Raw genomic sequence first — 15,345 nt, forward strand, 5'->3', positions numbered from 1 at the left:
TACCATTGGTACCAGAACAAGGGTCTCACCCACACATCTGCAGATTCTTGAACTTCTTCAAGCTGGACTCAGGCTAGGTCATGCAGTTCAGACATTCAGAGGCCAGGTGGCTGCTTTTTCTAGCATCCTTAGTGCGGCAGACAAGTAATAGATTTTATCTTATCCAGATGTCCAGCATAGTGTGGGTGTAGTGAGATTTTGTTTGTTTGTTTGTTTGTTTTGGAGCCGCATCTTTTCTTCCTCCTCCTGAAGTACAGAGAGTTCTTTTGTGGGCTCTTACCTGGTTCTTAGTGCCATTACAGGTCATCCAGTTGAATCAATTGTGAAAGTGTGTTAATTGCTTTCTAACATGGCCTTTTTGATAGCCATCATGTTAGTTTGCAAACTGTCTGAGTTGGGACCTCTTTTCCTGGAACTTCATTGCTGCACCTTCTATAAAGAACGTGGTAATAAGAATCAACCCTGTTTTAAAGTGGGAGATTAACCCCAGGTTCCATAGAGCATAGGAAATTATCTTTCCATCCTTCTGTCCAGCTCCAATACCTTCCACAGAGAAACTGTGGCATACTTTGGATGTCTGCAGAGCTCTCAAAGTCTATGTTCATTGTATAGCTTAGGTCAGAAGGACAAATGCTTTTTATGTTTTACTATCCAGTGTCAAAGGGTAAGAAAGCTTCAAAATCTTCCATTTCCAAGTGGCTAAGATATTGTATGTCAGAAGCATAAAAGTGTGTGTATATAATATAATATTTAAGGGCCCTACCAAATTCATGGCTGTAAAAAATTTGATCTCCCCCATGAAATCTGGCTATTGTAGGAGAGACCAGATTTCACAGAGTTGGGCAGCCGGAAAGCGGGAGCTGCTGGCCGGAGCCCAGCACTGAAGGCAGCGCCGCTGCTGGAAGCAGCTCAGAAGTGAATGCGGCATGGTATGGTATTGCTACCCTTACTACTTCTGCACTGCTCCTGGCGATGGTGCTGCCTTCAGAGCTCAGTGCCTGGCCAGCAGCTGCCCAGCTCTGAAGGCGGCAGCACAGAAGTAAGGGTGGTAATACCATGACCCGCCTCCCACAGTAGGCTTGTGACCCTCCCACCACGATCCTGTTTGGGGTTGGAAACCCCACAGTTACAATACCATGAAACTTCAGATTTAAATATCTGAAACTGAAATTTATGATTTTTAAAATTCTATGACTGTGAAATTAACCAAAATGGACTGTGAATTTAGTAGGGCCCTAAATATAATATATAAAATTTTTAAAGAAAGGTTACTCCCAACTTCTAATAGCAGAGCTTTTTCTTCAGAGCTGTGGTAGCTTCATGGGCAGAAAGACCTCCTACAAACAAAAGAGGAAAGCAGCCACCTGATCATCTGTTCACACCTGGTCATCTGTTCACACCTTCTCCAAATTCTACAAGCTGAACATGCTATCGTTGTCTGATGCTGCCTTCAGTACATGGGTGCTCTTCACTGTAGTATCCCAGTAACTATTAAGAAAGGGTTACCCCCTTTTCCATCTGTATATGACTGTATATAGTCCCCACACACACAGTGGATACTGTTATGAAAATTCCAATGTCATGGATCTGTGGACCTCATTACGAGTAAGAATAGGAAAATGTATCCCTTATCTGAAAATCTCCTTTTTTGGAGCAATGACGTTCACAGATCCATCCCTCCTTTGGCTGTTAATTGGGGAAAGAGATGGGATTATTAATTGGCACTCAGCTTCTTATACATTGAATATCTTGCTCTGCAGAAGGATTGTCGTGTTTAGTCTTAATGCTTAATTTTCCTTACCATGCATTTTGTTAGTTTGCCTAGGGCTATGGAACTGGCAGAGGGGGAGCCTCACCTAGACTGCCACTGATTTGGTAGGTTTTGGTCTGCCTCCAAGGCTGCATACAGTTGAGATCCAATGTCATGTGGGCCTCATTCCTCTAAGTAATTAAATTTTCAGGTAAGGCACAGATACATTTTCCTATTCTCCATCTCTAACCGTATGGTGAAACTTCTGGGTCAGTCAGTTTACTTTACATCTTCACTGCTTTAAAAAAAAAAGGGGGGGGGGGTTATGTGTTTATACCAAGATAGCTGAGTCAGTGTAAAATCCTAGTGGGTAGGCTTGTGGGTAGTGACTGTAATACTAGGATAGCCTGGGATGCTTTAGAAAGGTCCTAGTGCTCTTTATTGATAGGACACCATCAATCTTGATGTGTTAAGCTTCACTCTATCCCCACAGCTCCCTGATAATTAAGGTAGTTGAACTCTGCAGAGGAAATGGGATTGTAACTGTCATCTTTTACTTGGGTGGTGCTAGAACAAAAGGAGAGAAGCCAAGTCAAGCAGAACAGAGGAAGTTGGACTTCAAGATCAGATGGGACCATCATGATCATCTAGTCTGATCTCCTGCACATTGCTGGCCACAGAACCTCACCCACCCACTCCTGTAATAGACTCCTAACCTCTAGCTGAGTTGCTGAAGTCCTCAAATGATGGTTTAAAGATTTCAAGTTACAGAGAATTCACCATATACACTAGTTTAAACCTGTAAGTGATTTGTGAAGAAAGTGTTACACCTCCTTCCAATAAATTACAGATGGAAGAGGGCTTCCTATCTCTTCTGTGTACTTGAAGCAGGTTTGTTAGCGCTTCTGAAGGTTGAGGGCCTAGTCATATGGTGTATGTGAGGCATCAGTTGACAGCTCAGCCTTACAGGCAGAAAAGGCAAATAGACCCAGCAGCTCGAGTTGAAGTAGTGATGTTGTCCCTCTTTCTTGGTTTGTGATTTGTGCTAAATAACTCTTTTTATGACCTGGCTGTCAGAAAGGAGTAGGAACTGCTTTTCCATCTTACACTGTGAAAGGAACAACAAGAACTGGGTCTGTCAGGAGACAGGGCGGGGTCAAAAGGGCATGCTTATAACTTATGTGAGGAAAGTGACTGATCCAGATGTTCCAGACTGGCATATCAGAGCTGGAGAAACATTAAGATATGAAAAATTGGCAGCAAATTCATCCTAGTTTTGTAGATTTCGAACGTTCACGTTTGGCTAGTGAGCTAAACCACTATTATTCATCTGTTTCTTCCTCTAGTGAAATATTACTTAAGCTGTATGGTGCTCAGCAAAAACTCATTATTGTAATGGAAGAGCAGGCAGTTCAGCCGGTTTACTTACATTATGTGCCTCTGGAGGCTCTAGTCACCACCTCTTTAATTATGGACTACTTAAAATAATTCACTCTTAGTCTATTGGGACAGCGGATAGCTAGGATTGCTGAGTGGAGGGGTTTATCACCGCCTAGTTGCTAGCAGAACACCAAGTCTCCTCTCTTTCAGGAAAGGTTTTTAACTCCTAATAAAAGCAGCATGGGGAGATTTTTAAACCTGTAACAACCTCTCTACTCCCACACTTTGGGTCATCAGCAGGAATTGAGCCCAGAACTTTTAGCTAGATCTGATCGAAAAATGGTAGTTGTCATGGGGGAAAAAAAATTTTTAGTCCATAGGTTTAAAGAAGGAATAATTTTCGATTTCTTTGAATTATTTGCAAACATTTAACGCTTACTTCCTTTTTTTAAAAAATGGGATTTTTTTTCCCCCTTCTGTCTCCTTTTCATTTTGCCAAAGTAGGCGGAAATTATAAGTTCCTTATTTCTTAACCAATGTTGTTCAAATTTGGGAAAGTGCACATTCTTCATTAGAGACTGCTTATAATTCTATTTTTTTACATTGAAACAGGTTTGGAGCTCTCTGAGCACAAAAAGACTTAATGGGCCAAATCTTCAGCTTGTGTAAATCAGTGTAGTCCTATTGACTTCAGTGGAGCTATGCCACTTACAAGAGGAGAGGATCTGGCCCAACATTTTTGTGAGTCTTATGACTTAAAATAATATTGTGTGGGGGTTTTCCCCCCTGGCTTGGATATCTTACACCAGAATTGCTTTTGTATGTGGATGTTTTTGTTTTGATTTGCTTATAAACATTCCAAAGTTCATCAGTAGGCTGAAAAAAAGCATGAGAAATCCAGATGTAAAGAAAAATTTGTTAGAAGCCAATGAAAAAAGCTGTCTCTTTAAAGAATGGTATGGTTTTAACTGTAGTGTTTGTACCACAAAGCTTTTTATGAACTTAAACAGATGTTTTCAGAATTAGATGTATCATGCCTACTAAGATAAGTATTCCTGGAAAACTATAGGAAAAGGTTATACTGAACAGCAGTTTTAGTTCAGTAGTAGTTTCAGGTTTTCATTGGCGTTATATACTTGGATGTTTGTTTTAAAATTGTAACAGACTGTTGGCCAGTTATCCATTCACCTTAACTCATTACTTATAAAAAATTACATTTTTTTCTGGTAAATTTTAAAGCGAATGTTAAACCTTTAAAATTTCTGAAAATAGAGGAAAACTTGCATTTAAGTCAGGACAATCAAATATTATGCCTTTAAAATAATACAACTTGTTGGCAATCAGTCTGACAGAGATTTATATAGAAAGACAAGGTGGCTGAGGTAATATCTTTTATTGGACCAACTTCTGTTGGTGAAAGAGAGAAGCTTTCAAGCTTCCAGAATCTGAAGAAGAGCTCTCTCCTCCAGGTTAAAGTGAGCTAACTTATTCCCTTAGGGCACAGTTGTGTAGATGTGATTTCATTAGGACTAACCTGCAGGACTGATGGACACTGATTCTGAATAAAAAGCTGAGATGAAAAGTAGCAATTCCCATGGGCTACTTGCCTCTTTTCAGTTACGAAAAAGGTTTTATAGCTTCGTTCAATCGCATTATTGCACAAACCTAAACATTTGCTTTGTTAATCAGAGTCAATAAATAACTCGTTGAGGTAATCACGTACAATGCCAAGTCATTTTTGTTCAATATAGTGTCCTTCCAGGAAAACTTGCAACCAGTCTAATATAAAACTATAAATCTCTGAACTGAGTTGTTCTGCAAAAAACATCTTTTTCTCTCTCTCATGCTTATAAAGCCAACAAATAAAAGTGTATAAAGCTGATTTATGTAGAAAACGTAAGTAATGACTTTCAATTTCATTATTTCAACTTGACTGTTTGCAAAAGTTCAAACTTACTGAAAAAGTCTGGTGTGTTGGGCAGTAAATTACAAAGCATTTTGTTTTTTTCATGGTGATGCCTTGGTAGTCATTTAAACAGCAGGTGCCTCATAGATATCATTTCCTCCTGCCATCCTTCCTGCAGAATATTTTTTAAGTGTAACAGACGTGATCATAAGATTCTGATTGGGTGGTAGTTGGAAATTAGGATTGAGTTTACATAACGACATTCTATGATTTGTCATACTATAGGTAACCAGAAGCAGTTTATTTCCTTAAGCAATATTATATGAAAGCCATATAGAGTGATCTGTATTGCAGAGTAAAAAGTTGTTAGATTTAGACTGTAGTAAGGTTACATTTTGCAGATTGTTAAAATCTGTTTCGTATACTGTTTTGAAAATCACGTGCATACCTTAGCAACTTTCTGGCTTTACTGGAAAAACATGTGGCTTAATACTCATTGAAATACCGGCCTGTATAATAGTTGACTGTTAAAGTTTCACTCAGCCACATATTTCATTTTAACTGTTCAGTGTTGAATACAGCAGAAGTTGGACACATAAAAGTCAGAATGTTAGATTGACTCTTCAGTTCTAATGAAACGGAGAGAAGCTTAATATGTTGGCTTGCTTTTCTAAGCCTGTGCCAGAGACTTCTGACAGGCAGGGAAGATTAATGTTAGCAGGCATGGTACTGCTTACTATGGAATGCTTCAGGCCAGCCTACCAGTGGGACTGTGCTGTGATTTGCAGTACAAGGAAAGGCTTTGTCCAGTTTTATCAAATGCCACATTTCTTACTAGCTTCTTACCAGAAAAACACAGCAGGCATGCTAGAAAAAGTTCTTTCACTGTAAGGAAACTACCCTGTTTCCCCGAAAATAAGACAGTGTCTTATATTAATTTTTGCTCCCAAAGATGCGCTAGGTCTTATTTTCAGGGGATGTCTTATTTTTCAGAAATGAAAAATGCCTTATTATCGGTGGATGCCTTATTATCGGGGAGGTCTTATTATCGGGGGGATGCCTTATATTACAACGAGAGGCAAAACTGTAGGTAGGCCTTATTTTCGGAGGATGTCTTATTTTCGGGGAAACAGGGTATTTCAATGGGACACAGCAACTGAGGAAGCAAGAAAATTCTGCTGGAAAACAGATCTTATACACTATTTTTCAGAACTGGAATTTTTTTTACTATCAGGAACCTTTTTGAAAAAAAAATTGTATCTGTAAAAATTATCAGAATAATACAAAAATCTAACTTTTGGGGACTAATTTGAGTAACGTCTGCAAAAACAAATTAAAAATAAGGTTTTAATAAAATAGTGAAACTAGCCTATATGATTTCACTGTTCAAGCTGAGTGAAATGCATAAAATAAACTAACCTTGTAAATGGTGAAAAGAAAATCAGGTTAGCAGAGGGGAATTGTGAAGATCAATTAATGACTGTACAGTCATTTGGTTATGTGAAGTGCTATGAATTAAAGCTAAAAGCATTTTAAAAATCTAATGGTAGTAACAAAGGTGCAGACATTTTATTAAATATGACAGTGTGACTTACTGAGTATCCTTTGTAAGCAACGCTTGCTGATTTGCAGATTCTCCCAGTCCTGTATTAGCAAAGGATTGTAATTTATGCTTGAAGTTTTGTCAATGGTATGACCAAATATGCCAACTAGAAAAGTAAGTATATTAAAGAGGTTCGGTATGCACAGAAGCTATGTAACATCTAATCTTATATGGATCAGCATGCATTTTATTACCAAGATTGATAGTTAAAACTTTCCTGTTTTTGTAGTTGTAGAAAATAGAAGTTTAGGGTGTTTTTTTTTTTTTTTTTTTTTTTTTTAGTATTCTGACCTCTTCCTGTTGTGGTGGGGTGGGAGAAAGGTGCACTTTGTACAGTCTTTCTAGTTGCCCATATCTAGTGATCTTTTGTGAAGTGGTCTTAAATTCTCAGTGGCGACAGCTATGTTATCCAAACTGCAAAATGAATATGGTAGTAGCTGCTACCAAGGAGGAACATAAATATTACAAGGGAGAAAAAGATGACTCAAAATGAAGAGACTGTCAATAAGCACTATGATCTCACTCCTGCTGATCAGCTTGAATTACTGGGCCCAGTTCCCCTCTCGTGTGTACCCTAATTTTACTCTGATGTAACTCTGTAGTTTCAGTGGGATTACTCCTGATTGACCCTGGTGAAAATGAGAAGAAAATCCGATCCACTGTCTTTGAGACTGGTATTCCCTTCAACGTCCTGATTTCTGTCATAGGGTGAAGAGCATGTGTGCACTCAGCATAGAAAATTACATGACACCTTTCTGGTGTATGCCTGCTAGCGTTCCTCATCGGCCTCCTCCCACTGTTAATATGATGGAAGGCTTTTATTCTTCAACAAAGTGTCTGTGTGGTGTGACTTGTTTAAGCCTTGGGAAACTAGCTATTTCACAGGTGAAGGTCACCTGGGAACTGCCTAACTTCCAAGCCTGTTTTGGGGGCATTGTGCCAAGAAAGAGGGAAGTGTTTTTGGCAGCTAAGAGGCAGGGCAACTTGGGACTCTTGGGAGGAATGAAACCTGAGAGGCTGTAAAAATAGTAAACCCAATAATAATGGGGGATTTCAACTATCCCCATATTGACTGGATACATGTCACCTCAGAATGGAATGCAGAGTTAAAGTTTCTTGACACCATAAATGACTGCATCTTGGCGCAGTTAGTTCTGGAACCCACAAGAGGAAACGCAATTCTTGATTTTAGTTCTAAATGGAGCATAGGATCTTGTCCAAGAGGTGAATATAGCTGAGCCACTAGGTAATAGCAACAATAATTTAATTAAATTTAACATCCCTGGGGCGGGGGAGACACATACGAAAGAAGCCCACCAAAGTAGTATTTAACTTCAGAAAGGGGAACTACACAAAAATGAGGAAGCTAGTTAAACAGAAATGAAAAGGTACAGTCTCAAAAGTGAAATGTCTGCAAGCTACATAGAAACTTTTTAAAAATACCCTAATAGAGGCTCAAATTAAATGTATATCCCATATTAAAAAACATAGAGGACCAAAAAAGTGCCATCATGGCTAAACAACAAAGTAAAAGAAGCGAATAGAGGCAAAAAGGCATCCTTTAAAAATTTGAAGTTAAATCCTACTGAGGAAAATAGAAAGGAGCATAAACTCTTGCAAGTCAAATGCAAAAGTATAATTAGGCAGGCCAAAAAAGAATTTGAAGAGCAACTAGCCAAAGACTCAAAAACTAACAGCAAAAAATGTTTAAGTACATTAGAAGCAGGAAGTCTGCTAAACAATCAGTGAGGCCACTGGATGATCGAGGTGCTAAAGAAGTACTCAAAGAAGATAAGGCCATTGTAGAGAAACTAAATGAATTCTTTGTATCAGTCTCCACTGCAGAGGATGAGCCATTCTTTTCAGGTGACAAATCTGAAGAACTGTCCCAGATTGAGGTGTCATTAGAGGTGGTTTTGGAACAAATTGATAAATTAAATTGTAATAAGTCACCAGGACCAGATGGTATTCTCCCAAGATTTCTGAAGGAACTCAAATATGAAATTGTAGAACTACTAACTGTGGAATGTAACTTATCATTTAAATCAGCTTCTGTACCGGATGACTGGAGGATAGCTAATGTGATAGCAATTTTTTTAAAAAGCTCCAGAGGTGCTCCTGGCAATTTCAGGCCAGTAAGCCTAATTTCAGTACCAGGCAAATTGGTTGAAACTGTAGTAAAAACCAGAATTATCAGACATATAGGTAAACATAATTTTCTGGGGAAGAGTCAACATGGCTTTTGTAAAGGGAAATCATGTCTCACCAATCTTCGAATTCTTTGAGGGTGTCAACTAACATGTGGACAAGAGTGATCCAGTGGATATAGTGTACTAGGACTTCCAGACAGCCTTTGACATGGTCCCTCACCAAAGGCTTTTAACCAAAGTAAGCAGTCATGGGATAAGAGGGAAGGTCCTCTCCTGGATCAGTAACTGGTTAACAGATAGGAAACAAAGGATAGAAATAAATGGTCAATTATGGAGAGAGGTAAATAGTGGTGTCCCCCAGGGGTTGGTACTGGGATGAGTGCTGTTCAACATATTCATAAAGGATCTGGAAAAGGGATTAAACAGTGAGGTGGCAAAATTTGCAAATGATACAAATTTACTCCAGATAGTTAAGTCCAAAGCTGACTGTCAAGAGTTACAAAGGGATCTATCTCACTAAATTGGGTGACTAGGCAACAAAATGGCAGATGAAATTCAGTGTTGATAAATGCTAAGTAATGCACACTGAAAAACATAATCCCAAGCATACATACAAAATGATGGAGTCTAAATTAGCTGTTGCCACTCAAGAAAGAGATCTTGGAGTCATTGTGGATAGTTCTCTGGAAACATAAACTTAATGTGCAGCAGCAGTCAAAAAAGCTAACAATGTTGGGAACCATTAGGGAAGGGAGAGATATGACAGAAAATATCATAATGCCTCTGTATAAATCCATGGTATGCCCACATGTTGAATACCGAGTGCAGATCTGGTTGCCCAATCTGGATAAAGATATTGGAATTGGAAAAGGTACAGAGAAGGGCAACAAAAATGATTCGGAGTATGGAACAGCTTCTGTAGGAGGAAAGATTAAAAAGACTGGGACTTTTCAGCTTGGATAATGGGTGACTAAGAGAGGATATGATAGAGGTCTATAAAATCTTGACTGGTGTGGAGAAAGTGAATAAGGAAATATGATTTATGCCTTCACATAACAAAAGAACTAGGGGGTCACCCAATTAAATTAATATGCAGCAGGTTTAAAACAAACAAAAAAGGAAGTACTTCTTTACACAATGCACAGTCAACCTGTGGATCTCTTTGCCAGGGATTGTTGTGAAGGCCAAAACTATAACAGGGTTCAAAAAAGAACTAGATAAGTTCATGGATGATAGGTCCATCAATGGCTTTAGCCCAGATGTTCCGGGATGCAACACCATGGTCTCAGAGTCCCTAGCCTTTCTTTGCCAGATGTTGGGAGTGGGTGATGGGATGGATCACTCGATCACCTTTTCTCTTAATTCCCTCTGGGGCACCTGGCACTGGCCGTTGTTGGAAGACAGGATACTGGGCTAAATGGACCATTGGTCTGACCCAGTATGGCTGTTCATATGTGCATTCAATCTCCTTCTTGTCATTGCAGAGTGAGGGGGACAGAGTAGCTGCCAAGAGAAAGGGTGTACTTAAGGCCATTTGCCTGTAGTGGAATAGTGTTCTGATACTCACTGAGAGGGAGGGGGAGACAATGGAACAGGGTTCTCAGCTGCAGTGACAGAGGCAGGGCTCTTATGAGAATAAGAAGAAAGATGTGTGCACTGAGGAGGATTCCTCTGTAGTACTTCATTGCAGAGCACTGCAGGCTTTATGCTCTCCTGAGCAGTCTAAGGGAAGTGGCAGTACTCAAAGGAAAGAGTATCTGTAGTGTTCCACAGTCTTCCCTTCTAAACTCATGGCTACCTGGCATCTGAACCCTGCTGAAGCAGTCAAGTCAGCTTGTGTGAGGGCACATTGTACAAACAGATGGAGTACTACACAGGTATGTGGGATGAGTGAATTGTTTATATGTTGTTTGCACCAATTCTGTTTTGTTAGCCAAAGCCTCAATAGAATGGGAAGAATCAAGCTTCTGGCTGAAAAAGTCCGCAAAGTGCAGAAATACTTACGTTTGTTTAAGTGATGCACAATATTTGTCTAAGTAGATCCCATATTTATTGAATATTGACAAACTAACTTCTTCCATAGTTCACAATTTTTTGTTTCTGCTAACTGTTGTTAATGGGCAACTTTAAAAATGCATTCCTATTTTTTTCTTTTTATTTTTTTTTCTTTTAAAGGGTCTGGAATCGTACCTGCAAACAAGGCTGAGGCAGGAGTGACAGAAATTTCTCCTCCAAGTCCTAATCCTTTGAAAAAAGGAGGATCAATTAATTGGCCTTTCCCTGATAAAATAAAATCTCCTAGAACTGTGAGAAAACTTTCAATGAAAATGAAAAAATTGCCAGAACTCAGCAGGAAGCTGAGCATCAAAGGAACCTCAAGCTCTAATAGTTCAGATAATCCTTCTTCCTTGCTGAAAGGTGACTGTCAGGATACAAGCCAAGCCACATCTTTACCATCTTCTGGAAACGCAACAGCAGCTGCTAGCAGGAATGTTATAAGTCGCTACCATCTTGACAGTAGTGTATCATCACAACACGGCTACAAAAAGAAAAGCAGTGGGAGTTCCAAATCCTCCAGTAAAGGTGGTTATCTCAGTGATGGAGACTCTCCTGAACTTATAGCAAAATCGGGTAAACACGGTTCTGTAAGCAGGTTTGGGAAAGGAAAAGAGACCCTTCCAAGTAACAGCAATAAAACTGAAATAGACATTGATGCCTTTAGACATTACAGCTTTTCTGATCAACCCAAATGTTCCCAATACATATCCGGACTCATGAGTGTTCACTTCTATGGTGCTGAAGATTTGAAACCGCCGCGGATGGACTCAAAAGATGTCTTTTGTGCAATTCAGGTAGATTCAGTAAACAAAGCAAGAACAGCCTTGCTTACATGCAGGACGACTTTTTTAGATATGGACCACACTTTCAACATAGAAATTGAAAATGGCCAGCACTTAAAACTAGTGGTCTTCAGCTGGGAGCCTACCCCACGGAAAAATCGTGTTTGCTGTCACGGAACAGTGGTTCTCCCCACTCTTTTTCGAGTGACAAAGACGCATCAGCTGGCTGTCAAACTGGAGCCCAGAGGGCTTATTTATGTCAAACTGACTCTCATAGAACAGTGGGAGAATTCTCTTGATGGTCTAGTTGCAGATCGAGAGCCAGTGATATTTGGAGTAGATGCTCGAAAAGTTGTTGAGAAGGAAAACGTGGGCTTGATGGTACCGCTTCTGATGCAGAAATGTATTGTGGAGATTGAAAAGAGAGGCTGCCAGGTACTGTAAACTCTTTAAAAAAATTCTCCTATATCATGTGGCTGAATTTCCTTTTGCACTGTTATGTTTAGAATTTGAGCAGCGAGCAAGGCAATACAGTAAGTATGTTTCCCACAGTGTGTCTTTTTTTCTTTGCTTCTCCTCTTATTTGATCTCATCACTTTATTGCTGTCAGTGTGTAAATTTCTCCCCTTGCTCATTGTAACGTGGTGAGGAACAGTAAGGCTGGGTGAACCCAGCATTTTCAGCTGCTTCAGACCCAGTGGTGTGTTAGGACAATGGGAACATAAATAAAACTGTAGATTATGGCACTTGGAGTAACTCCTCAGTTAAGGCAGCGTTGGGGTTAGGACTCACCACTTCCTGACTTCCAACCAATGGCTCATTCCACAAGACTATTTCTGCTGCATACATGTTGAAAAGATATAAAATTCCCAAACACCCACAATTCAGGCACTGTGCCATCTAAAATAAAGTTATTTGCTATCATCCTGGCAAAACTTCAGTTTAGCAAATGCATTCACAAGCCAAAATGTGAAGGATCGACTCTGATTTGTCCCTTAGCCTTTCCTTTATTTATGCTGCTATACATAACACGTCTGCCTTTAAACACAAGCTACTGCTTGGGAAGCCCCCAAATAGACTAAAAACTTCTCAGGCCAAGTCTGGTCTACCCCTCTGGCAGTTGGACAAAAAGGAGACAGAACTCTCATTGTCTTCCTCCACACACACACTCTTTCTTTCTTTCTTTCTTCATGGGGGGACCCCAAAATTGTAAGAAACTCTAAAATCTAGTAGTGTTGTGCAGTGTCTTTTGTTCATCTTGTATAGTTTATGGTTGATAAGTCTAGTGGTTGTAAAATGTGTTAAAAGAATCATGATATCTTCATCTTCCAGTAACACTTCCAATTGTAGACGCTGAAAAAAATTTGAAAGTAAGGAAGGTGCACAGTTCTCATGGCAGACTTCTCCTCTGGCCAATTTAATTGAAGTTAGCAGAACAACTTTCACATAGTGCTCCATAACATGTCTGAGGCCTGGGAGCCTCTGACACACACTTTCATTCAAGGTGTGCGCTTCTGTTTGATGAACCCTGCAATTCAGAAGTAGCCACACCCCCTGGCTTGTTACATTTTAAAAATTGTGCCATTTTTGGTGAATGGTTCTGGGCCAAATGGTTTCACCACTCCCATTTTTGACTTTGATCATGCGACTCCGATTTTACCACAGCACTTGCTTGTTAGCATCTAGTCATGCAGATGATATCGGGCAATCAAGACATTACTGATCATTGAACAATTGGGATCTAAATTGTCTTCAGGTGCCTGGTGCTTCTAAGCATGAAATGTAATTTTTCAACCTGTACAAACAAGACTGAGAACATTAAATGTACAGTGCATGTTAATTTCACATTTGACTATCTATACATGAAACTTCTTGGATTTCTTACTGAACTACACAGAATGTAAGTTTGTGTTTCTGCTAATGTCACTGGTGTCTGGATGATTTAACAAGCTGTGATAGTAAAACCTTATGGCTAATAGTTGAGTGTTTGTCTAATATCTACATATACATTGCTAATTTCTGCTTTCAGTTATATGGATGTAACATCCATTGCCTTCATTTCTTAACTCTTCATGTACATCAGTGAGCCTTGGATCCAGGTAACTTATTTGAGCATTAGCATATGGTCAAACAAATGCCCCTTTTTATAAGCCATCATATATAATATAGGACTCCTGGGTTCTAGTCTCTGCTCTGCTCATGACTCACTCTGTAGCCTTAGACCAGTGTTTCCCAAACTTGGGACACCGCTTGCGTAGGAAAAGCCCCTGGCAGGCCGGGCCAGTTTACCTGCCCCATCCGCCGGTTCGCCGATCGCAGCTCCCAGTGGCCGCAGTTCGCTGCTCCAGGCCAATGGGAGCTGCTGGAAACGGCAGCCAGTATGTCCCTCGGCCTGTGCCGCTTCCAGCAGCTCCCGTTGGCCTGGAGCAGCGAACCACGGCCAGTGGGAGCCGTGATCGGCCGAACCTGCGGACAGGGCAGGTAAACAAGTCAGTTTACCAGTCAGTAAAATAAGGATCAAAATGTAACAGAGGGTCCTGTGGCACCTTTAAGACTAACAGAAGTCTTAAAGGTGCCACAGGACCCTCTGTTACTTTTTACAGTTTCAGACTAACATGGCTACCCCTCTGATACTTAAGGATCAAAATAACTCTCTCACTCTTAGGTTTTAGATTTAGTTCTTTAATGTTTGAGAAGTGTATGGAGAATGGGTGTTACCAAAATACAAAGTTGTTTTTAAAATGATAAATATATCAAGTTAGAGCGGGTAGAAGTATATGCGCCAAATACTCTTCGATGCATGATAATCGTGTATAGATACCGTTCCCATGTACTTGAATGTGTTAGATAACTTTAGGAAATATAACCTCCTGCTTTGTATAAAAGTGTTCATGTAACTTGAAACAATGTATATATTGGCGTAATATCTTAACACTTCTCAAATTTGTTTCTTGGTTACCTGATGCTAGAGTACATTTGTTGTCTCTTGATATCCCAGTGGATATGATATTAAATATTGGTAATGATATAGTTAACTGCTGTGAAAGCAAGTGTGTCAATACTAAATTACTCACTTAACAAAATAAAATCAAAATAATTTCTTTGTAAATTGATTTACAGCATATCCTTGTTTCTTAATGTGCATAATCTGTGGCCGTGTTTCACAGGTACGAAGCTTGTTTACTGAAGGGCCTATTAATCATCAATAGACTAATATCTGTAGAATTACCTTACAAAGTCCAAGACCAATTTTCTAATCCAAATTATTTTCTGCTTACACTCAAAGGAGTTAACGTATTGGGAATTAAACAGTTACACTAGCACAAAAGCGGTGAGCTGAACAAGCAGAGTAGCAAGAGGGTTGCAGTTTCACCTGCACAACTTTGCATTATTCATTGAGATTACACCCACTCATCAGTGGTTATAAAGAGTAAATGTGATCAGAGTTCTAGTTTGTGTATCACAACAGAAGAAAATGAGTGTGGAAGTTGTTTTTTTTTTTAAAGAAGCCACTAGAAAGTGAGCAGCAAAGAGCACTTAGATTAATGTAAAGACTTGATAATTTTTTTCCATTTTGTATTACAGTTTATTGTTCTAGTTCTCCTTTACAAATTATTATAAAAATCATTGAAGTTGATTAGGACATTATTCCCATTCCTTGTCAATAAAAAGGGTTTGTGTGTGGGTGTGTAACAATGAATAGTCTTTTGGGGAGG

At 39.5% G+C, this 15,345-nt stretch overlaps 1 protein-coding gene across 3 annotated transcripts in view; it reads left to right on the top strand.

Annotated features, from left to right (window-relative positions):
• SYDE2 (synapse defective Rho GTPase homolog 2) overlaps window positions 1-15,345 on the top strand; it is a 50,505-nt gene that overhangs the window by 14,061 nt on the left and 21,099 nt on the right. For all 3 annotated transcript variants that reach the window (XM_034778184.1, XM_034778183.1, XM_034778185.1), the window contains exon 3: window positions 10,965-12,064. In XM_034778184.1, coding sequence (XP_034634075.1) covers window positions 10,965-12,064 — 1,100 coding nt within the window. The remainder of the gene's footprint in view (window positions 1-10,964; window positions 12,065-15,345) is intronic.

Source organism: Trachemys scripta, chromosome 8 (genome assembly GCF_013100865.1).
Source record: "Trachemys scripta elegans isolate TJP31775 chromosome 8, CAS_Tse_1.0, whole genome shotgun sequence".
NCBI classification, from domain to species: Eukaryota; Metazoa; Chordata; order Testudines; family Emydidae; genus Trachemys; species Trachemys scripta.